At 38.7% G+C, this 25,909-nt stretch overlaps 1 protein-coding gene across 3 annotated transcripts in view; it reads right to left on the bottom strand.

The window, feature by feature from the left end:
- The window catches only part of myo3b (myosin IIIB), a 115,982-nt gene that overhangs the window by 15,298 nt on the left and 74,775 nt on the right, over positions 1–25,909 (bottom strand). For all 3 annotated transcript variants that reach the window (XM_036566144.1, XM_036566151.1, XM_036566159.1), the window contains 4 exons: positions 25,135–25,215; positions 21,349–21,424; positions 18,713–18,761; positions 17,602–17,719 (listed from right to left, as the gene is read on the bottom strand). In XM_036566144.1, coding sequence (XP_036422037.1) covers positions 17,602–17,719; positions 18,713–18,761; positions 21,349–21,424; positions 25,135–25,215 — 324 coding nt within the window. The remainder of the gene's footprint in view (positions 1–17,601; positions 17,720–18,712; positions 18,762–21,348; positions 21,425–25,134; positions 25,216–25,909) is intronic.

Below are 25,909 nucleotides of genomic sequence, written 5' to 3'. Positions count from 1 at the left end.
TATAAATACGTGTATAGCACAATATCTGACTGTATTCAAACACATTGTCTCGCAAAACCATATCGGACAAAAAATACAAATATTTATGTAGTAAAACCCCTTCTAAATACCACCATAATATTCAGCTAAACGTGACTTTTTTTTGGAGATGACAAAACTATAACTGCCAATAGAAATGAATCATTATATGATCAACAATCTTTGAGCTGAGACATTTATCAAAATAAAAAAAAATCATGTTCTTAAAAAACAGCACAGAAATAAACAAATCAACCACAAAGGAGGGACTGTAAGGAGGAGAAACACTCTTTTAACAAGGTTTGAAAAACAAACTTTGAATTTCCCTTGATACTACATCAAAGTAGAAAATCTAATGTAATCACGTCTGGCAGCCTTGAACACTTCAGTTAGGGCCAGTCTGGTCCATTTTCCAAAACACAAATCTGCATATTCCCTCGTAGTGATCATAAGATGGAGATTTATTCTACACTGTGAGGAACAATGAAACACTTATCCCTCCCAGCAAGAGCCCTCTAAAACCCACAAAATCTAAAAAGCCTCGTGTTACCCCAAATCTAGATGATGGTTTACCACCAAACTGTACTCATGTACTGGCAATATCTTTTGTGACTTTTGTGAGTTCTATACTGTTATCATGAATCAAGTGGAATTTCACTTTATTCCAATTAATTAACCCTTAAGTCACAGTTATCACTGGCACAAAAACAAAACCAAGGTTTAACTTCAAATTTATTATTTCCTAATCGCAGCTCATTAAAACAAGCAGAGAAATTCTATTGTAAGTGCAGCTTTTGGGGCTCCTGTCTAAGCATTGGCTCTAGCATTAGAAGATCAATGGCTGGGAGTCCAAGACAGTAATTGGGCTCACTCTGTCTAGCAGGGTAGGGGAGCCATTTCTCTCCTCTAGCCAGTACATGCGCCTATTAGCCAATGTAACAGAATAAGCAAACAACATTCTCCTACAAGGGTGTTGAGCTGTCTGGTGACGTTGAGTGAGCAACAGTTTGATGGATGTGGTGCTGCTTCATGTGCCTTGGAGGAAGCATGTGCTAGCCCTCAACCTCCCATTTTGGTAGCATTGTGTGATGGGGAGACCTAGCTAGTGGGTGGAATTGGTAACTAAATTAGGGAGAAATTTGGGTTTAAAAAAAAAAATAAAAAAAAAAAAGAAAGTGTAGATTCTAACCTTTCAATCCACACCATGTTTGTATGCAGAAGAGGAAATATTTTATGATTTGAATTTGATGAAAAGTTACCATTGTGCATACCGTCCTGTTTGTGTGAAGAAAAATCTTTTGTACGTTTTCTTTTTTTTTTTTTACATAAAAGTAGAAATAAAGAAGTCAGAAGTGTTGACTTAAAGAGTGGTTGATACAGAATATTTAAAAAATATATATATTTTTCTTTATGCAACCATGTCATTAATTATGCAATCACACTGAATTAATATAGCCAGATGACAGTAATAACTGCTGACTTCTAAGGGTTAAGGTGAGACTCTTAAACTGTATCTGAAACACTTCAGCATAAGTGTATGGCTGTAAAGTGCAGTATAGAGGCGGGGGACAGGTGAATGTTGAAAGAGGACACTGCAAGCTGTAGGGCAGAGAGATGGAGAGCGTGAATGAGAGAAGAGGAGGAGCAGGAGGGAGGGACGGAGGGAGGGAAACAGCTTGAGAGGGTGGGGGTGGTACACTCTCTCTGTAGTGGAGAGCTGACAGACACACACACATACACACTCTCACACTTCCACTTGTAGCTTTCAGATCAGCTTTTAAACAGCTCAACCCACGGCTACTTCAGTGATCTGGTGGTCTTAAGAGGGTCAGTCTCCTAAGACAGACCAACACACGCACTGCCTCTTGCTTCACCGTCTGTTTGGAAGTCAACACAATTTGACACTGGCTGTGTTCACCTAGACAACAACAAGGATTACCATAATATGCAGTATAGAGGCAGGTGAATAGTTTTATGTTCTGCAGCTTTACTATAGAATAAACTTTCTACAGAACTCAACCATTAGTAAGATTTCAGCTTCAGTAACACTTCACAGTAGGGCAGTGTGAATAAAGCTGCACTTCATGACACCTATGTTAGTTCATTATGATAACTGACTCGCATAAACCTAGATAAGCATTTATAAAGGCTTATTCTCTTTAGTGTTGTCTGTCATAAAGACAGTTTTTGTCACACATAACATGTAAGTATTACCATAATATGCAGTATAGAGGCAGCTGACTTTGTAACTTGCATTAAAGCAAATGTAACCTTTATGACAATGTCTACTAGGATAAGTGTTTATAAATGTTTATGTGGGTCTATGTCAGTCATCATGAAGAGCAGATGTAGGTGTCACGAAGCCTTATGAACACTGCTCTACAGTAGTGTTGCCAAACATTAACTAGGTTTAACAAGATGGATTTAACAACATGGTAGAAAGCTGATGTTATGTTTAGTTCTTTTGAGAGCATCTTACATAAATACATAAGAGAAATTCCACTTTGCCATCTGCCTGTTTTATGTTGTATTATAGTTTGGAGTTATGGTTATTCTGTCTTTCTGTTTTATGTGATAAAGACCATAATGGAAATATGTTTTTTTATTGTATTTGAATCTTCTGTAATTTTAATGTGTTTAATGGCTGCTGTGCAGCGTTTTGATCATCGAATTAAATCAATCAGTGCTGTCTTCTGATATAATACAAAACTATTAATCACTATAATATTAAAAAAATATTCTTGGTTCAGGGAACTTTACCTGCCAATAACAAGATCTGACATCACTACTTGCTGGAGAAGTTGTTGATGAAACTTAATTTCCCATAACGAGTACAAAGCCCAAAACGTCTGGAAAGAGGGCGTTCTGGCACTGAAGTCTACAGCGATTATTTATCCTAGTGAACAGATATCTTAAACACTGACCCGTTTGCAGACAGCAGCTTGTACAGGAGAGAGAGGAGAGCTATTTACATGCATTTGACACTTCCAGTCAATTGTTTGGACACACCTACTTAAGAAAGAGTTCTTCATATTTTTACTGTTTTCTATATTTGGAATAATAGTGAAGACATCAAAACCATGAAACAACACACATGCAGAGAGCAAAAAAGTGTTAAACAATCAAACTATCTACTATTTTAGATTCTTATAGAAATTAGACCCCTGTAGCCTTACACAGTTGGCACTCACAAGGAGCCACCAGAGATTATTTTCCAGCAGAACTGAAAAAAGATACACAAACTGAGACCCAGTTGTTGCAAAACCACTTTTTAAATTTAACTTTATTTTGAATCTAAATTAAATATTTTTATTTTGGAAATAATGTTGTATGTAGGCAAAAACGTTTTTCATTCATAACATTTTACTTGTCTGAGTACACATATCTTTTGCATCTAAATATAAGCCTTCAGATAAAAAAAGAGTTAGGTGTGTCTAAACTTTTGACTATTAGTGTATGAAACACATGAAATTAAAACACAGCTTCAATGAGAGTCGTGAATAATAATTTTATAAAGGCTTGTATTCATGTATACTATTACAATCCAACAAACAGAAGGTACTCTGAGTCTGGATGTGCGTGTACGTGTTTATGTGTGTCTCTCTTACTGGGCGGTAACTAATAACTGGCAAAGAGCAATACAGACACCCAACAATCATTTATTAATGTGCTATTGATTCGCCTAACAGACACAGAGAAAGAAAAAAATATGGAAAAATAGAATAAAACTCTGGAGAATTGAGCTTGTTATTCAAGCAGCAGCCTTGAATATTATAAATGTTTGTATCTGGTAGATAAAAAGGCTGAGAATTCTTTTTAAAGATAGGTAGCGCTTTCATATTTCAAAGAGAGGTTTTCATGCTATGATTCTCGACGCAACTCTTAAATACCACTTCTTAAATCCCTTGGAAATCTGAACGCTCCTCAGAAACTACATAAAAGAGATGCTAAAAGGGGTTTTTAGCACGTAAACGAGGGAGGCGTATCGATTCCCGTTCCGTGATCACGTGTTGTGATCACCTGATGTGTCCTGGGCTGGGGGAAGGCCGCTGGGGTCTTTGTTTGTTCAGATGGAGGAGCTGAAGAACCAAAAGGCATCAAGGATTATAAGGAAAAATCATCAGCACACACGCTTTGATGTCTAAATGAGGCATGTGCAGACCAGACCAGAGACTGTTTCTCCATGGTGCGCACACATACACATAATCAGACCATGGACTCTCTGGCACACAAAACTGCTGGAGAGACACACACACACACACACACACACACACACACACACACACACACACACACACATGCAGGCCCTGATCTGTTTAGTACACACACACCACCTCAACACTACTGAGCAGATACAGTTGGGGGGCTGAGAAGACTTCCAGATCATTTCGTGCCTGGGTCTTTTGTGAGTTACAAGCAATGCGTGCTCATATCACCTAATGCACAAACAGGGGTGGCACATCCAGACAGACCTGGTGTCGGTTCAAACATAGGCTAATTATAATGAGTATTTACTAAGTTTAGGCTTTCAGAATACTAAATTAAAACGATTTGCACCACACAAACAAGTTTAACGATTAGCTTAGTAGTTACTATATAGTAACACCTCCTCTAAAGCAGGTGTAAGTGTTGAGGAAACCAACTGAACCACATAGATAGCACAAAGAAGATCAAAATATCACCTGACTAGAAAAGTTTATGTTAATTGCTAATGTTACTTTTTAGGTGAAGATAACTCAGCTAATAAAAACAGCAAATATTGTGTTTTGTGGTTTTATTCCCCACTCTAATTATGAAGCTGTATGAAGCTGATTCAAACTTCCAGCATAAAGCCTAACATTATATTCATAGCTCAGTTCAGTGAGACTTTGTATGATGCTGCGGTTATGTCAGCTGGCCAGAAACCGCTGCTTAAGGAAAAGTGTTTTGACACATATTCGTTTGTGACAAGGAAACATTAAAAAGAACTAACAAGCTATAGCTATAGTAATTCAGTTTTACTCAGTTCAATTGTAAAAACATAAACTTGTAAACTTACATATTGTATTCTTCTACGCTTGACAGTTTTCTTTGGCTTGCAAAAGTTTCCATGTTTCCATGGCAGTATGTTTACTGATTGGTTCTGAACTCTGAGTGTATCATTTGTCACTGAGTACCCATTATTTGTTACTAATTAAGACATGACTAATGGACTGGTGGTGCAACTGAATTTGGTAAACGATAGTTTGCAACTAACTAGTGCTAAATGAGGACTAAGTAAATCGGTGCAGCCCAGTTCATACCAACAGTGTATACACAAACAGAGTGTACTGAGAGTTCCAAACAAATGAATTTGTTTTTGGCTTATGCTTCCCTTTGTGTAAACACTGTTTTTCATTTTAAAATCTTTCACTATTGTATCTCACTTCAGTCATTCAAAGAAATGGGATGACTTGGGGGAGTTAACAAGCTCAGTCTGCATCCTTTAGCTATACAGGTATGACAATGATTTTTATAGTCTAGTGTCAGGTTCATAACAGTAATCGTTAGGTTGCAGATAGTGATTGCGATCACTGTTAGTAACTGTCAGTTTATTCTCAGTTCTTGATTTGTAGAAATTTGTATTGTCATTATTTATTAAAGCAATAAGCCAGGAGAGGCAGTGTGTCACTGTGATTTTACCTTAGTTATGCAGTCCTCTTAGGCATAACGTAAAGCGGAGTTCTCAGCATTTTAGTTTAAAAAAAACAGGTTCTTACTTCATCTATTAATATACTTGATGGTCTATGACAGCAGCATTTTTAGTGACCTGCTCCTTTAATATGGAACTTGTTTGTTGTGAGACCATATTTTAAGTATTCTGAACACGAGTAAGCCAATCAGCCAATTTAAAGACTGAAACTATTTGTTTTAAAATATGTATTTTCAACATTATAATGACATGATAGTAATAGTGCTACTTGAATAAGTGCTGTCACTCTTAGGGTTAATGGTTAAGGATTAGACTCAGTGGAGTAAAGTCCAGAGCTTAAATCCAGTTTCCGATCCTGCATTCTGTAATGACTGGCAGTTGACTGACTTGTTGATGTAACTGATTAGCAACTTATACTGTCATACCTACCAGTGACTTCATAATACTAGACTGGAAACTGGATTCAAGGTCTGGATTTGAAGACCTCTGTTGAAGAGGGTTGAATGGAGGGAGGGAGCGAGGGGGAAGAAGGGCAAGGGGCGGGGGGATTGCCTCATCAATCGATGTCACAGCAGGATTTGCTCATTCAAACATGTGCTACATGTGTACACACTTCTCAATAGCTGCTGTGTTTCTATGAAAAGCCGGCAGGTTGAAAAGGCAAGTCGATCGTAACTGCCTGCAAAACCGATCATGCTCAAGATGTACCAGCAGAACCAAGCACTAAAAAAAATCTCCTTCTAGTCTAAAAGAGACGACACAGGATAGATCCTCATATCTTGAAGACTAACTTTTTAAGACATTCCAATGACGAACGTCAGAGAAGAACATCCAGTTAACCACTCATACTGACATTAAGAGGATTAAAAAAAAAGTTGCGTCCAACTTTTCCTCCAAATTTCCACGAGTGGGCTGAACACTCCTGTCCGTCCAAACCTCACCTAGTGCGTGACTGTCTGAGGAGTGGCCTGTTTTGAAGAGCAGAAACAGACGAGGTATTAGATATTACAGACAGATGATGAAGACAGGTAGAGCAGGAGAGAACGAAAGTGACAGCAAGAGACAGTGCGAGAGAGAGAGAGAAAGGGATGGAGAGAGAGAGAGGGAGGGGTGGAGTGGAAAGAGAGAGAGGGAGGGACTTTTGTCCATAGAACACAAAGTGGGTGTGTCAGCTGTCTGAGGGCTGTCAGAAGGAGATCCAGACGTGTGCTAAAGTCCATTGTCCGATAATAATCCTTATTCTTAATGTTAGGCGGTTGCAAAGCATTAACACCTCAGTGTAGTGCAGTGTAGGTTCACTAGCATAAGAGGTTTCAAAATTAACTATTAGGCGCTGCAGTTATCCTTGACAATGACAAAATTTTAAATTATTTCTTATGTCACTGTTTCAATATTTCTCTCTTAGCCCACCGAAACAATGAAGTAATTCTGAGGAAAATGCATATTATGAACTTGTTTCTACTTAGAAATTATTGTTGTGCATATTTTGGTAATTTTATACATTAAAACATATCAGAAAAAGTCAGAAGTGCAGATTTAAATCTGTCAATTCAGAAGGTGAATCAGCTGTAAATGTAATTCATTATGAAACACAATGAATGATGTAATTGCATAATTTCTTTTAAAAAATGCATGATCTTCTTAAGTAATTAAATAGCATAAGCAAAATGAAAGTAACAGCTTGTGACTGCTAAAGGCTAAATAGAGTACGAAGAGTTGGATCAATTACGCACATGTTTAGAACCAATTTCAGAACAGATTAAACTAATTTGCTGACATTTTTGCTGTCAGCTGTCTGGTATGCACACTCACAAAATATATCAACATACAGGACTGTGCAAAGGTCAGAGACCATCCTTCATCTTTCAACATCAGGAAAAAATGCAGAAAACATGTGTTTAACAGAGAAGTAAACAGAAGCTTCAACAACTACATATAATTTCAAAAATTCCTGTATTTGAAGTGTCAGTTTGCATTTTTCTCAGGAAACTTGCTTTCAGTATTTCAAAGAAATGTGCAGGGATGTTTTTCCACATCTTCAAATTGCAGTCTTTTTTACAATCCAAAAACATATTCATGTCTGGACTCTGTGGTGGTCAGTCCATTGTTCTGAGAACACCAGCAACTTCTTTGTTTGATTTGCAAATTTTCATTTAATTTCCTTTGTTTAGTAACAGCAGCTTGACAGCCACACATCCTTTCAGACTTGTGAGAAGTTATCTTCTCACAGTGAAAGGATGGACAGCAACACCTGTGAATTTTTGCAAGCTTGATTTTCTCCTCTCTCTCAAAGAGGAAAGCCTTAAGTACCGTTTATCTGATGGTGACAGTTTTGTTGGTCTACCAGGTCCTGCACGGTTGTTAGGCGTCCCATTTTCTTTAATATCCTTTAAAATTTTTTTCTAGTTTTGGAAACTCCAATTTTTTCACTTATTTTTCTTTGACTTCCTTTTTTCCCTTATGCAAATAAATTAACTTATATCTAATATTTTCAGAAATATATCTTGAGAAATGAACAACTTGATGGGTGGTCTCTCATTTTTGCACAGTGCAGTTCTCTGAGGATATATTGACCTTGAACCACTTGGACAAGCACTACATTACAAGCTAAAGTGTACATAGTGCACATAGCACATAAAAAACCCATGAACATTTTTTAAAAAGAGAGAAGGCCAGTGAAATTAGGATGACATTTTTCAAAATGCTTGTATTCTCTGTCTGATTCTCAGCCCTATTATACATTTAAAGTACATATTCTGATGTTTGTTTCACAGCAAGCCTGCTGGTGTAAACCTAAGATCAGTCCAGTCTAATAAACCAACTCCATTCCTACTTTTCTACTGTCACTCTATGCGGTGTGAAGTTATAAGTAAAGGGAGCATAAAATGCACCCGCAAAGCTCTGTCTCTGTACCTTTCACGAGTACCAAAGAGTCATTTCTTATCATCTTTCTCTTCACACACTTCATAGGAGCAGGTTAGTTTCTTCTGTCTCAGACTCTCCCTCTCTTCGCCATAATTGCCCTCTCTCCCATTTTTATCACTGTCTCACTCCTGACATGTATGTTTACCACAAGCATAATCTTCAAAAAGCGTGTTAACATAAGGAGCTCAGCTTTCATAACCCATAAAGCCTGATCCTGTTTACTACAGAGAGACAGACAGAGAGAGAGAGTGAGAGAGAGAGAGAGAGAGAGGTGTGAGCGAGGGCGAGTAAAAGCTCTGATCGTATCTCCGACAGTTTTCAGCATTTATCTGTGTGAGTGTTTACGTGCTTCACAGCGTAAAGCATTAATAAGGTCTTAATATAGAGGATTAGAAGAGAAGTGTGTGTGTTCAGGTGGTTTGTGTGCGCTGCTGCTGAGCTGATCAACTCTATGTTTAAATTCGCAGCAGGAAGACACAACAACTGCAACTCAGATGCAACACATAGTAAAGAAGACAGTGATGCTTTAAAGGGCCAACATGGAAGAAGAATATTTTTTCTTCACTTCTTTTAAATTAAAGAAATAAAAAGGGCAGAATTTGATTCCTGTTTGATTTCTAATTACTTGGTCGTGGCAAGTGACTTCTGAAGTTTATTGCTGTAGAGCAGGGGTCGGCAACATGTGGCTCTTTTATTGCAGAATTAGATTTTTAGGTAAAAATGAAATAATTCTCCTTTGCAGTAAAATAAAGCTCTGCCGATCATTCTAGCAGTTTTAACAATAAATGTCTTAAACGCTGGAGTTAATGTATAACTGCTAATTCATCCTTTAACCCTCAAGATTGGCACGCAGACTGCTGGTCACCATAGCAACGCAGACAATCATGCCTAGCTAGTAGCTAACGAAAAGGCAAAGAGAAAGATTTAAGACGAACATTGATGATTTGGAGCTGAAGGGACTTATTTGCATTTGTAAGCACTCCAGCTGGTTTCCTGACATGTTTAATCTGCAACAAAACACTGTCAAACACTAAACAGTCACGAAACTGAAGTCATCTTGTCGTTTGAATTTTCCCAGGAAAATCTGAACAAGAAGCTGGCAAATGAGAAGCTGCCTTCAGCCTCGTAAAAATGTTGAGAGACATTTTACAAGAGATTTTTATATTTTTGGAAAAGTTTCCTGCTGGAGATGCGAGAAACCCGGCTATAGCTGAGCTAAAGCTTATAGCAAAGTAAGCCTGCATTTTCGTTAATATTAAATTTATTAGCCTACACTAGCACATTAGCACATGCTGAGACATATTTAAAGCCAAGATGGTAAAACAGACATAAAATGTTGTGGCTCCCAAGACGGTTTGATTTTTGTTGAATGGACAAAATGGCTCTACTTAACATTTGGGTTGCGATCCCTACTTTAGAGTTAATAAGAGTTTAATAAGTCACTAACAATTTAAGATGTGTTCTATAATCTTAAGCGCAGTTTTAGTTATCACTAATTAGATGGTACAACGTTTTTAGTTATGAGAAGGTCTATTTAATTACAAATTTAATACCTACTAATTCGTATTTTAGTTGCCAAAAAGACTGAACACTTCACTAATATGTCGGTACTGTGTTCTATAGAAGAGTTCAATGGCTAAAACTAACTTCAGAATATGGAGAACATCTTGAAATATCAGTGACATCACATTTTTATTAGTTCTTAAGTAATGAACTACAATAAAAACAATAAACTTGACAATACCTAGAACCTAGGAATTAAAGACTACCAGTTATACACTAACACGTTGTGAATTTGATGATAATTCATGCTAAATGATGATGAGGTCTCACAAGGTTACTGTGCCTTACCACAACTGATAATGCAGTTATGTAATTTTCACGTTGGACCTTAAGTTATGCAGTAATACAGATAATAATGAATAAAACTTAATGAATGATGAATAAACAATTTAACAGTTTAAAGCATCAATTTTTTGGCTTTATTGAACAAATAACAAAACCTTAATAAACTTCCAATAGGGCACAGTAACAGTAAATGAATAAAAATGTTTCTGAGACATAAAACAGCACAAAACTGTGTAAAAAAAAAAAAGTGTATAAATAAGTGTCTGTGTGTGTCTGTGTGTGTGTGTGTGTGTGTGTGTGTGTGTGTTAAATTTTTATTACAAAGCGTCCTCTGCAGATAACTGGCCAAAACATTAGACTGTGCCCCCAACTGTGAGACAATGAAAGAATCAGATTTGTGTTAAATGGCAGGTAATTTGCTCTTTCTCTCTTTAACTATCATTTACTCTCTCTATCTCTTTCACACACACACACACACACACACACACACACACACACACACACACACACACAGCTGGGCAGAGATCTGAGGGTCTGAGGCACTTAATGTCTATCAAACACGGGGTAAAGTGGTTCCGGGTCTCGACGCAGCTTTCTGGCCCTGACCTAAAGCAGATTTAATCTGATGAGGTTACAGAGGGATTTGGTGTGGGTGTGGGTGTGTGTGCGTGTGTGTGCGAGAAAGAGAGCGAGAGAGAGAGCCTTGTAGAGAGCGTGTCTATGTCTGCGTATATCTCCGGGGGCGACAGCAGCAGGATGAGAGGCAGGAAGAGAGCTGAGCTCCAGACATCTGGCTCTGCATGCTCCCTGGACTCTCTCTCTCCCTCTCCCTCTCTCACACACACACACACACACACACACACACACATACACACAAACACACACAATGACACACTATGATGTGCTCCGATCAAAGCCTGCCTGCCACCACACACACACACTCACACACAAGCATTTCCACTACATCCACACTGAGAGCCCAGAGTTGCAGAGCTGGGAGCAGCAGTGCTGGGAACAGTCTCAGTCTGGGCTGGGAAACTGCAGGTTAGCTACCTGACTGTTCTGTGTGCTCTCTTAACAGCCAGAGTTTAAGCAGCAGTCAAGCCTACAGCTCCTCTATTTGTGCAGGACTGGCTAGTGAGCACTCTCAGGCCTCAGTGTGTGTGTGTGTGTGTGTGTGTGTGTGTGTGTGTGTGTGTGAATCTGGATTTGGGGTATTGCACTGTGTTCTTCAAATAGCTCAGGCGCTGGAAAAGCCCATGGGTCTATAAATGAAGGCCTCAAGTTCTCTCTCTATCTTCTTTTTTTTTCTTCAGTTCAATGTATTTTATTACCATAACCACTTTGCATATAATATTGACAAAGCAAGTACAATCTCTCTCCCTTGCTCTGTGGAGCAGAGTGTATTATTCATGGTCTGCTGGTTCAGGAGTTTAAACTGACCACTGAGATATCTTCATCCACAGAACTAAAGGTGGGCAATGTGATATGGTATGTTCTTGTTATTGTGATAAATTACATCACAATATGATTTATGTACAGTATGAGCAGTACAAAGAGAAGATATTTAATTTTTACCTCATCAACTTTATTGTCTTTTTATACACTCCGCAACACATTACAAAAAAGTTGGGATGAAGAAATTTAAGTCTAGGAACTTAAAAGAGAAATCGTAAATAGGTGATGCAATCATGCTTGAGTATAAAAGGAGCATCCAGGAAAAGATCCAGGACAGCCTAGTCTTTTATGAGCAAGGATGAATTGAGGCTTGTTTTTCTGCCAAAAAATGTGTCAGCAAATAATCCAACAGTTAAGAACAATGTTCCTCAACAGGCCATTGCAAGAACAGGTGATTTCACCCTCTATGGTGCGGCTAATAAATACCGCTCATTGCTTAATTTACAAATGCAAGTCAAGACTGTACTATGTACAGCAATAGCCATATGTCAACAATGCCCAGAAAACTGACTTTTGACAATGGAAACATATATTGTGGTCTGACGAGTCAATATTTTTGATTGTTTATAGAAATAATGGATGTCTTGTTCTCCAAATCAAAGAAAGAAAAGACCTTTCAGATTGTTACCGGGGTAAAGTTCAAAGGCCAGGGTCTGTCATTGTATAGGAGTGTAATAGTGTCCAAGGCATGGGTAATTTGTACATCTGTGAAGGCATCATTAATGCTGAAAGATATATACATATTTTGGAGTAACATGTTTTTTTTCTAGACAACATCTTTTCCTAAATATCCACGCTTATTTCAACACGGCAATGGCAAAGCACATTCTGCAAGTTTTACAACAGCACAGCTGTGTAATCAGCTAGTGTGGGTGCTACACAGGCTTGTCTATAGAACAGACTGGTCTCCCTTTGAAAATCTGAAGAGTCTCACACACAGCTAAAAACTAGTTTAAAAGAACAATGTCAAAAAACTGGATCAATTGGTGTTTCCAGTATCCCAAAAGATTATTGAGTGTTGTTAAAAGGAAAGGTGATGTAAGAGTGGTATACATGCTCCCGTCCTAACATTTTGGAATGTGCTGCAGGCATCAAATTTCGAATGAGCGTATATTTTAAAAAGGTTAATACGTTAAAACTTCAAATATTAAATAGTGTGGTTTTGTACTGTTTTCAATTTAATATAGGTCAAACAGAATTCCCTCCTCATTGCTTTCTGTTTTTATTTATAAGCTTTTCATTACTGTTTTTGGAATTGAGGTTTGTAGTTCATGGGTATTGTTACTTTTGGAACACTAAACAACTGTATGTATTATAAGAAAGATCAAATACAGAAACTAAAACCAGTGCATAATTACTGCATGAACTGCATGAATTTTCCTCTTGTTTCTGCTGAAATACTTGCTGTGCAAATGTTGATTGAAAAAAATTTAGTGTTAAAATATTTTGGTAGTGCATGTCCTTTCAATTGTATTCACAAACCTCATAAAATGGAATGTCCCATTAAACAGACACTTTCAAGTATCATGATGTCAAATATCACTCACCCTTACACAGAACAAAGCTCAATACTAGCCTATAGTTTATCATCACTTAGATCTCCTTCTTTAATTATCGTCCTAACTATATCGATATCTCATAATATCGTCACTAAAGCACTATTTATAAAATTCTGACAACTGTACTACACACTACTATGCTCTCAGGAATCAGAAAGGCTGCAAAGACAGAAAGAGAGCGAGAGATAGAGAGAACATGTCAAACGAGTGAGAGATGAGTGGGGTCACCTGCTCTCCCTCCTACAGAATTAGGCGCTATCTAACCCAGGCGTGCCGTGGCGAGCTGACAGTAATCCCGCGCCCACTGCAGTGCCGTGGCTGTGTTACATTATCATAGCTAATCCCATAATCCTCACTACGCTGCTAATCTCAATCCCACCCCCTCTCTCCCCTCACTCACTAATCATACTAATGATGGACCCCCATCTCCCCTGGCGACCGTCACTAGGCGACATAACTCGCCCCCCCACTGAAAAGTCTCATGCACCCCACCCGACTATACACAAAAACACTCACACACACACACACACGTACAAGCCTCCCAGGAAGCTCTCATTAATGGGATTCATAGCCGAGGGCAAAACACAAACTAAACATATGTTCAGCAAATCAGTGTGTGTGAGGGTGTGTGTGTCAGTGTCACCGTAACTATGTGGGTCTCTTTGAGCCACAAAAGGGCTGGGTGGGGTGAAAGCCCTGGTATGCAAGATTCCTGGTGGCTTTGAAGTGATTGGTGCCCTTTCTAAAGCGTGCTACAAAGACCGACCCAAGCTATTAACAGCAGGCCTATAGTGACATGACATGGCCCGTATTTATGGTTAAGCAAGGTGAAAGGAGACATTAGAGAGAGAGAGAGAGCTAAGAATGATGGATAGGGGCAGTAAGGTTTTAAAGAGAGCCACTTTGAGTTAAACAGAGGGATTCAGCTTCTATGAGTAGGTGATTACCTAGGGTTCTAACGATAGACTCAGTTCAGAAATATGATCATGATACTGAGCTCATGATTCGATATTCTCAGAGTATGTTGAACAAAATTTGATTTAAGTAAAATTATGTCTGTATCCATATCATTGCTCAATCTACTAATGAGACTAGAGCCCTAACCTGGATTTGGGATTATGTTGTATGACACTCAAATGTTGGTGTAAATTAAATTGATGCTGCACTGTTAGAAATAAAGGTACTGTACAGGTACATTTTTCGTTTGTCAAGGTACAAGCAATGTAAATGTTCCTTCAAAGGTACAACAGTAGTTTTAAGGTCCAGTTGTGTACCTTAAATATGTTTTTCCCCACTAGAAAAGGATGCATTTGTACCTTTTCATAACCTAAAATAGAACAATAAATTAAAAGGCCTGGAGATGAGACAGAGTGTGTGGAGCCAGTACAACTTAGAAAATATAATTTCAATGGATTATGGTACAATTATGTTCCCTGACTAAAGGTACTGAGATGTACCACCCCAGTGACAAGAGGGGTACTGCCCCAGTGACAGCTTCATACCTTTATTTCTGAGAGAGTGGGAGTACGTTGTATGACACTGAACATGCTGGTATGGAGTGGACATGCCTATATTCAATAATAATACATACCAAGACTATCTCTCTCACATGTAATATTGTGATTGAGGACACTATGAAATACCTTCACTACACTTCAGTCAAACAAGTTGCAGTTTTCACCAAAGATTTTTAGATATGCTGAGTGGCTCTGGTTTACAAGCTCTCACTACGCTGTCTGCTGTCACATTGTCATCTCATGGTTTATTTAACGTTTGTACAGCTGTGGAACATGTGGATGTGGGGTAATGTCATTTTTACTGGTGTTTCTCAGTGATTTTACTTCTATTAGAATCCGCCATTTTAGTGATTTTTACAGACTGCATGTTCCCGTGTCAGGAAAGATTGTGCTGCCTTTTACAAACCATAAAACAGAACGTACAAATACACCCCAGGCTACGTTAATCCTGGACAAACTGACCTGGCACTTAAAGAAGTATTTACTTATGTTCTCTGAGCTCAAATCAAACCTATATTTGTTGTCCTTCTTCAAATGTATGACTCCAAACATTAAAACGTAAAATAAGAGAACAAAGGTTTAATTTTATGTTGTGATATTCACGGTTGTCTGCAAATTCCTAAGCTAATGACAATATTAATAACACACCACATTCATTTAAGATGGCAAGATAGATGAACTAAAGATAGAGTGAACTAAATAACTGCTAAATGTTTTCACGTTTTCTTCTCTTTTTTTGGAGTGAAGGAAGTGCGCGACTCGAGCAGCCACTCCTATCTCTGTCATGTCTACCAAGTGATATCCTGTTTGAAACAGTCATTAACATTACAGATGTAATTGTGCATCTTGTGATAAAACTGCATTACTCCAGCTCCACATAGAAAACTATTTACAGTACTAAAACAGCACTGTAGGGTGCTTGGTTAGTACACTTTCATAGCTCACCGTAAAGGTCACAGTCCTCTCCTTTCACACTTGATGTTCTAACTGGAAGATTTGCCACATGCCCATTAACACTTTTGAGCCGAGCATCTTGCCCTGATCCATTCTGATGATTTGGTGATGGTCCCTTTAACTTATTTAAATATACTGCCAGAGATGTTACGTTAATTGCTTGTACATGCTGGCCAGAGTGAAATAATGACCATGTAGAATCAGAGTTTACTGTGTTATACTGTGTTTCTATCACTGTGTAAAAGATGCATGAGGCTTCATTTATTGTTGGATGTACTGTGATTTTTGTTTGAATGAACAAGCACTTAAGCACTTATTGATTTGCTTATTCAAAGTAAAAATGAAACGCAACTGATGTGTGACATATTCCTATCCAGGTGTTTTCTCATTTAAGAAAGGAGTTTGTAAGGCAAACTAAATTTTTGACTTTATTAGATCATGTTCTTTATATGTATTACATTATTTATGGAGAAGAGCAGATTTCATGGCAGAAACAGTTCCGTTTCTGAGTTGGCCTTAAAGAGTTAATACTGTAAAAATAATGATTCCAGAAATTAATCAAAACTGCTGTTATACTGAATACTGCTAGTATGCTATCAAGCTAGCATATTTGCTATACAAATTACAGACTAACCAACTGTTTCAAGTTGTTTAGCCACTTTCCTTTGAACACTGTATTTGAACCTGGTAAGGTTTTAGCAAAGGTTTAGCTTTACAATGCAATGACTGCAGCTAATAATGAGACTTGACAAAAATTCTCTACTAAAGACTCAAGACATGACCTGGAATTACTTTCCAGAGACTTTGCACTCCAACAACTCAAGATTTGACTTTGAATCAAAACCTAGTGACTCGAGACTCAAGTCTGACTTGCACCCCAAATACTTGGGACTTGACTTGGAAATAGGACACAGTAAATTGAGACTCCAGTCAGACTCACATCCCAAAAAACTCAGGACTTGACTGAGACTCGCACACCAAAGATTCGAGACTCGGCTTGGACTTGCACCCTGAAGACTCGAGACGTGACATGGAATCTAACCACAGTGGCTGAAGACTCAATTCGGAATTGACCTCCAGTGACTCGAGAGTCACATTCCAAAGACTAAGGACTTGACTCAGACTCACACTCCAAAAGACCTGAGACTTGACCAGGACTCACACCCCAAAGATTAGAGACTCAACTCAAAATAGATCCCCAGTGACTCAGGACTTGACTCAGAATTGAACTCTGTGACCTGGGACTCAGACTTGCATGCCAAAGACTCGAGATTTGGCTTGGACTTGCACCCCAAAGACTTGGGATGTGGCACAGAATCTAACTCTAGTGTCTCAAGACTTGACTCGAAATTAAACTCTAATGACTCAAGACTCTGGTTTGCACCCCAAAGACTCGGGACTTCACTCAGAATCAAACCCCAGTGACTCAAGACTCGGAAAACCCAGTGACTCGAGACTCGGACTCACACCCCAGAGACCTGGGACTTGTGACTGAGCGCCTCTGGTGCGTTGTCATCTCTGTGACCTGTCTGTGTGGTGTGTCCTATAGCTCTATGTATGTAAGTGTGCTTGTGAGCCTGCTGGAGCTTAGGGGTGTGTGTGTACCTCTAGATGCCCTTCCCTCTGTTTTTGTGTGTGTGGAAAAGCTCACCTTGTTTGCGATGTACAGCTCTGTCTCTGTCCCCGCTCGTCTTCACCACAGACACTTCAGCAGAGCTTTTCTCTTTACTGTCAACTTCTCTCTGTCTGTCACCACTGATGGAAGCAACCTTAAAAAGAGTGACAGAGATACACACACACATGCATGTCAAAAGAAAACACAGCTAGAAAGGCAAAGAAACAAATAAACAGACATAGAGTGAAACAGCAACAGGCTTAGTACATTCATTAATTTGATTTACTTAGAATTCACTGTTCTGGCACAGATATTTATTAGCGCCCATTAGCAGTGTGTTTTGCGATGGTAATTGCTAATGCACAGGCATCAGACCTCTTTCTCGCTCTCTCTCTCGCTCTACCTCTGTGAGTAGGGGCTCTGTCGCACTAGCTTAATTGTAATGCTGGAAATAACGGCAGCAGTTCTCTCAGACTTCCTCACATATTTAATTTTATCTTTGAATAAAAGAGCTATAGGAAAGTATTAATCTGCTTAACATTTCTAAGTACATCCTCCAAAGGATTTTGCTTTTTTAATCTTACATATGCTCAGCAGAGTTACTGGCAAAAACTGTACGTTTTCTTCATCTCATCCTTTCAACATCAAATGGTGAGCAGCAAAAATTGGATCAGACTTCAAAGCCAGGCGATGTGCTCCAAGTCACAGAGTGGCTCCTCTATTTCACATATTGAATTCGAGCAGGATATCAAAGTGCTAGCAAAGAACCTCAGGTCTTTACTAAAAAAGGGCTCTAACATCTGTAGAGAGAGAAGCGCAAAGACAAATCACCTCAGGGAGAAGCTAGCATTTACTCTCCACCGCGGATTTCCAGCCTTTTGATTCACTCTTTCCCTGTACCTCCCTTTCTCTCTCTCTCTCTCTCTCTCTCTCTCTCTCTCTCTCTCTCTGCTGAGATTGGAGTTCAGAATGAGTGAGCTTTCCCTCTTTTGTCTCAAGGACACATATGTCTCAGAAAAAAAAAAAGAGACAGCACTTCTCAGAGAAGCTTTGCAGTTCAGTGTTATATGCAGATCGGTGACTACTGAACACTAACACACTGTTCACGAAACACATTACCATATTCAATAAAGTATTCATTTCTGACCTCTTTAAGGATTTGATAGTCAGAGTCTGTTCTTTGTGGTGTGTCTTCCCTGAGGAGAAAATAAAAATATATTAATTACTCCATAAACCACATACACCATATGTAGCTTATGTAATAATGCACATCACTACTCAAGCGGTTGCACAAAGATACAGTCTAAGATCTGCAAATGCCCACACAGTGAAATCAACATAAGCACACAGCATATCAGCAATAGACAGAGTGAAAAGATTGTTTTTCTGAAAAATAGAAAAATAACTTTACTCATCAGCATGTAGGCTAGCTAACGAATCTTCCAGAAGGAAAATGGGCAGTTCATGTCAAAATAAATCTATATGGATCCTCTCCAGAAATGATTAAACAGAATAGCAAAGTTTGAGGTTTGAAGTTTCACCACTGAGAATTAGGATGTAAACAAGCCTGCAAAAAATCCCTCCAGAAAAACCACACGCGCACGCACACACACACACACGCACACACACACACGCACACACACACACACCAATGCCTCTAAAGTTTGGATCAAGAAAACTGTATTAAAATGAATCATGAAAGATATTGCTTGATGGGCAATTGTCCTTTTCTATTGTTGTAACAGGTATAATGTTTTGTTATCACATATAATAACAAAGCTCAACAGGTATGACAGCTATAATACAACAGACATAACATCATAATGTAACAATGTAACAGCTATAATATGATAGATATAATATCATGTAAACATAGTTTAATATCACAGTATAGCAGGTATAATGGCTTAACAAGTAACTAAGTATAACAAGTATAATATCTAGGGCTGTCAAAATTATTACTCATCCACCTGATTGCTATTATTTAAGCTGACTGCAGTTATTTTGTACAGTTATTAGCTTTCACAATAATTCAAGAATATGAATAAGGTGCACTTTCATCAGTTCCAATGAGAAAAATGTATGAAATGAGAGACAGCAGAAAATGTATTTCTTCAGACACATCATGAGTCTTACAAAAATAACAACAGTTCCATCTTCTGACTGGTGCTATAACACCTTCAGAAGGCAGTGAGTGAGTGATGTTGGTTTATTTGAGCTTGAACTGTGTCTGTCGTCAGTTGGGAGCTACTAATTGATGATACCAATTATTAACATAATAATTCAATAAATTATCAGATAAAATTTCATGATTGTTATAAGTCTAATAATGTCCTAATGCCACATTAAAATGAGCCACATCTCCCGCAGTGTGCAGAAGCAATACACAGTTGTATGTAAGAGTTTGGGCGCCCTGGTCAAATTACAGTTTAGTTAATTTTAAAGTAAAAGTAAGTTACACATCTTCTACAGAGAAATTGCACATTTTAATGCATATTTGCTGTTTATTTGCAAAATTTAACAACTTGGAAAAAATAAAACTTATTATGTGCAAAACGTATGGTACATTTTAAGCTTCGTATTACATTTTTCTAATGTGTTAAAAATCAGCAAATAAATACAAACTGTGCAATAAGTTTGCAGAAAAATGCCATATTTAAGTATGTCCTCTAAAGGGTATACGTTAACTTAATTTCACTTACAAAATTAACATGTAACTTGACCAGAGGTGCCCAAACTTTTGCATCTGACTGTAACTGCCTAACAGTTGTCTACAGAAGTTATGAAATGGTACATTGTGTAAGAATTTTTGACAGTCATCAACAGAGCTGATTCAGTCCTAAAAACTCCCAGAATACTGTAGTTCCACATGGCCACTACTAAATCACAAACAGATTATTCAAAGATAACTGGAATGATCGGCAGATTAGGATGGAGGATTTCTGAGCAGCGTTAAATGTGCTAAGTGTTAAAGTGTTAAATGTAATGTCTGAGAACACTGTAATGACAGGAGGAGAGGTTCGGTGGAGGTGGAGATCGGTTGTTCAAACAATACACACCCCCAAACAGCTGCTTACTGTCTGTTCGTCTGTTAGCCACATAGTTTCTTAATGACTAGAATCAGTTCTTCAGTACACACACACACACACACACACACACACACAGACTCTCTCTTTTATACATCTGGCTCCACTACAGACTCTACTTTCTGTATTGTGGTGGGAGTTTGGTGTTACCGTGCTGGAAAGATATTTATTAGACGTATTAGAAGTAGGGGGAGAAGGATGGGAAAAAAGATGAGGGGAGAGAGGTGGGCGTGAAGGAAGGACATAATGAAAAGAAGAGGGAGAATAGTGTCGGCAAGCTTTGCTTGTGATTAATATGCCAAGTTCTGTTCTCCTTGTCTGTGGTCGGTGTGAGTGAGAGGCATGTGAGTGTGGATGAATGTAAACAGTGCAGTGAGAGTAGCTCAGTAGGGAAGCACCACAGGCACGCAAACACTGACCTGCAGAGGGCTTTCATGTATTTAACTACAGCCTAGCCAAACACACATACACACATACACTGACCTGAATGGAGCTTTCATGTCTTTAACTACAGCCTGGCCAAAAGTACACAACAGAGAACACACGCACATGCAGATATCTACAAAATCTCAGAGCGGCTCTATGACCCCCGCTGTGAGGAACAAACACATATACTTAAAGCAAGGACGAGCAAGGGAGTACACAAACACAGTCAGGCCGACACATATTACAGTCCTAGAGAAGTTATTGGACGTACCGGGCTGATGATGGCGAAGACGGAGGTGGCTGTCGGCCGTGGCAATAATCTTTACGGACTCTGTGCCCCCTGTATGCTGAAAAACACACATTTCAACACCATGAGCCATTCACTTCAAGTCAGACACCACCTTTTAGGTCAAAGTGGACAATAAGTGCATGTATTGCATTGTTCAGCATGAGAAAAAAGCAGGAAACATACATTCAACAGAAAATTACACAAAATCCTCCAACACTAAGTATAACACCAAATCTATTGGTATTTAATTTGTGCATTCTTTACTTTTGTGCATCCTACTGCCACTTTAACTCTTCGATCCTTCTAGTCTTAAAAATAGCGAGTTGCAGCTATGTCCTCCCAACAAAAGTTTTTCCTAAAGGGGGCGCTGACATTATGTTCCTCTTCAAACAGACACTAACATTCACACAAGCAACTACCCAAACTCACCTCAGCTGCCTTTCTAATTTCTTTCTCATGTGCATCTAAAATAGCTAAAGGCAATATTTCTATACTAAATTTGTAAAATGGCTTTTTTGGATTGTGAGAAGCAGAAAATGCAACCAAGTTAAGTAGAAAAATATCTCTGCAGATTTCTTTGAAAAACTGAAAGCAAAAAGAATGGAAGCTGTGACACAACCAAAGGCTGGACACACTACACACACACACATTTTCTAAACCGCTTATCCTTCTGGGTCACAGAGGGTGCTGGAGCCTATCCCAGCGGTCACTGAGTGGAAGGCAGGATACACCCTGGACAGGTCATCAGTCAATCACAGGGTTGAATAGACTAAATACTGAAAATTTTGAGATCAGTTGTTGAGGTTTCTGTGTAATTTTCTGTTAAATATCTGATCCTGCACTTTTGTCTTCGCACATAAAATTAATAACTTGTACTTAATGGCCACTAACAGGAAATTAAATACAAGAGTGGTGGGCTCTGACTTTTGCATAGTACTGTACACAGAGTGCAATTTTAGATTTTATTAGCTGGATTTTTGACATAAAACATCTGCCTTTTACATGTTCTTGTTCCATCCAGTCAAACCATCTGATTCTAACTTGGAAGATGTTTTTGACATCTTCCAAGAAAGCACTTGTGGATAGTTACAATAAAAAGTATGATCAAATATCAGTGATTACTTTAGCAAGTAATTAGCGCTTTATGACTTACAAATTAACTGCGCAAAGTAACAACCCAAAACTGAATACACATGAAAGCAGAGCAGTTGGACTAAAAATGCAGAAACATTCATGAATTCCAGTTTAATTCACCAATTAAAGTTTCATTTTCTAATCAGTACACAAGTGAGAGTGGCCCAGTGACCAGAGGAGTTACAGAGCCCAGAGAGAGACAGAGAGAGGAAGAGAGGGCAGAGAAACAGAGACATAGAAAGAGAGAAATAGAGACAGATAGAAAGACAGAAAGAGAGTAAGAAAAAAAGAGATTCAGAGAAAAAAAGGGGAGACAGAGAGAAATAGAAAGAGAGAGAAAGACGGATAGAAAAGAGAGAGTCTGAAAGAGAGTGAGAGTGAGAGAAAGAGAAAGAGAGGGGCGAAAGAAAGAGAGGGGGGAGAGAAAGAGAGAGGGGGCGAGAGAGAGAGAGAGGAGAGAGAGAGAAAAAGACAAATAGAAAGACAGAAAGACAAAAAGAGAGTAAATAAGAAAGAGAGAGGTTGAGAGAGAAAGGGTGGAGACAGAGAGACATAGAAATGACAGACAGACAGATACAAAGACAGAAAAAGAGAGAGTCCAAAAGAGAGAGTGTGAGAGAGAGAGAGTGTGTGAGAGAGACAGAAACAGATTGAGAGAGAAAGAGCAGAGACAGAGAGACATAGAAAAAGAGAAGTGGAGAGATAGAAAGACAAAAAGAAAGTCAACAAAAAAGAAAGACAAATTAATCAAGAAAGGGCAGAGACAGAGAAACAGAAAGAGAGAAATAGAAAGAGATAGAAAGACAGAAAGAAAGAAAGAAAGAAAGAGAGAGAGAGAGAAATAGAAACAGAAAGCAAAAAAGAGCGAATTAAAGAGAGAGAGAGGGAGAGAGAGAATACAGGAGTAAATGTTTGGGTTTGGTGGTTAATCTGAGATCTTCTATGTGGGTGATGTTTTCTCTCTGAATGTGAAAGGCCTGTGTTTATATTAAACCTACTAATGCAGCTCAACTCAAAGAGCCGCATTCAACAATGTGAACGTGCTGGAGTGATATAGCGGGAGGTCCAAAGGCCTAGACTTATCACAGAAATCTCCCAGCCCCCCCACGAAGACAAACACACACTCTCACACACGCTCACGCACAGACACACACACAGTGGGACCAGGGCTCAACTTGAGGGGATTCAAGAAGATGCCATAAAATGAAAAACGATTTTTAAACTGTGATTGCCCTGTAAATTCTCTTTGGACTAATGGCGTTATACGAACGTTTAACAAAAAAAGTCTAATGTTTACACTTTACTCCAAAAAAGAAAGAGTGATTTTAATCTCAGTATAGGACGATACTGGACCAAAAAGTAAGTACGATTATGGTTCATAACAAGGGGTGGGTGATATGGCAAAAAGAAAACATCACACTATTTTAAGACATTTTCATGATGCATGAGATGCATAACAATATTCAGTTTTTCAGTATTCAAGGTTTACAAACAAGTTAGATCAGATAAAGTGTATCAGGGAAACAGTTCTGGCAATTTTTTTTTTAAAAGTTCAATGTTTGCAAAAAAAAAAGAAATATTTCTAAAAATATATGTATACTGCAAAATTAAGCTTCTGATACATGCAGTTGTTCAGTGTTCTAGAGATGAGCTGTAGATGTCCACTCAGAAAAGCATATCATCACAGTTACAGTAATACACTCTCAGGTTACCTCTCACTCTCAGACCCAGTGAGCTAGAGCACACGCTTCACACCCTGAGAGATCTGTTTATCTGGGCTGTTTACAAGCAGCTTTAATAGTGGACACATGTGGAGCCGAAAAAGAGTGACAGAGGGGAGAGAGGTAGAAAAAAGGGAGAGAGAGAGAGAGAGAGAAAAACAGAGAGGTACAGAGAGAGAGACGAGGTGGTAGCCCTTGTGCCAAAAAGGGGGCGAGCAGCACTTGAAGAGAGGGCGAGCAGAACAATGGCATCTCTCCTCCCTCTCCCACCCTCTCTCTCTCTCCTGCCTCCCCCTGGTACCCTGCTACCACCCTCTCCCTCCCTTCTTCGCTCCTCACGTCCTCAAAGGAGGAGGGGAGCGAGGGAGGGGGCGCCCCGAGAAGGTTAATATGCCTGCTTTGATCTCTGCCAGGCCACAGTGAGTAAGAATTCATTTACATTTCAGATGAAAAGGTTGACAGTATAAAAAGGCATCTTGTTTCTGGTATGTGAGAGGGCTGTAATAGGCCGGGAATTTGAGAGAGGAAGTGGCAAAGAAACAGAAGGGGGATAAACCCCCACCTCCTCCACCGCTAACCCCCCTCCTCCTCCTCTCCTCTCCTCTCTTCCACTGCCTGCACTGGGAAAGAGATGAAAGGAAAGAAAGGATCTCAATATGCACTGTTCTACTGAAACATGGGGACCAAATGCTGCGGCCCAAACTTTCAAACTTTTTTTCCCTATGCATTATTAATTCATCAACTCCTCTTCATGGGCTTATTTGTCAAAAATAAAAACACCATAGTTCGAAGAATCTCAAAGCAAAAGTGTAGAGGAAAGCAGATCACTCATCTGTGGCCTTTCTAGGAAAAAGCGAGTGAGCTGCTGTGAGCTCTCCGCTGGAGCAGTGGTCACTCAGAGTGAGGTCAGTACCTGACTGAATCAGCACTGCTGCCTTCTCCCGCTCCTGCTTGATTTGCTTCAGATTCTGACGAGCCACGTAACCTCTCCAGGCTGCGGAAAGAGAGAAAGAGAGAAAGAGAATATGAGAGAAGAGAAGGGGGACAGAAAGACAAGGAGAAATAGAAAGAAAAAAAGAAAAAAGAGATAGATAGATAGATAGATAGATAGATAGATAGATAGATAGATAGATAGAAAAAAGAGGGAGAAAGAGAAAGAGAAAGAGAGGGAGACATGCCAAGAAAGAAAGAAAGAAAGAAAAAAAATAAATAAAAAAGAAAGAACAAAAGAATGGAAGAAAGAAAGAATACGCATCAATAATGTACTGCATTACTGAAAAAAAATGAACATCTTTATAACATTCATTATAATGTTTGTGATTCTACTTACATTTCTTCATTTCAATTCCTTATAATTCATCCTTTTTTACTCTTAAAAATCCTTTATAAAACATTTGGGCGACATTATTTTGAGAGTCTGCTGCAGATGCTTTGTAGATGTTCAGTTTATCTTTGATTAATATTCAATTAAATATCTATTAAACGTAACTTTAAGCTGAATTAACAGACGCTACTAAAACTAACTTTAACAACTTGAAACCTAATCCTAAATCTAACCCTAACGCTGTTGATCAGCTGTTTTACCAGAAAGTTTGTCAACACTATAAAAGTAAAGCGTTACATTCTTTATTGACAAAATGAAAGAAAAATGTGTGTCAATAACCAGAATCAGCAATAATTTTATGTCT

Source organism: Colossoma macropomum, unplaced genomic scaffold (genome assembly GCF_904425465.1).
Source record: "Colossoma macropomum unplaced genomic scaffold, Colossoma_macropomum, whole genome shotgun sequence".
In the NCBI taxonomy this organism is placed as follows: domain Eukaryota; kingdom Metazoa; phylum Chordata; class Actinopteri; order Characiformes; family Serrasalmidae; genus Colossoma; species Colossoma macropomum.
The sequence above is the reverse complement of the archived record's forward strand: the minus strand, read 5'-3'. Positions and strand labels throughout refer to the sequence as shown.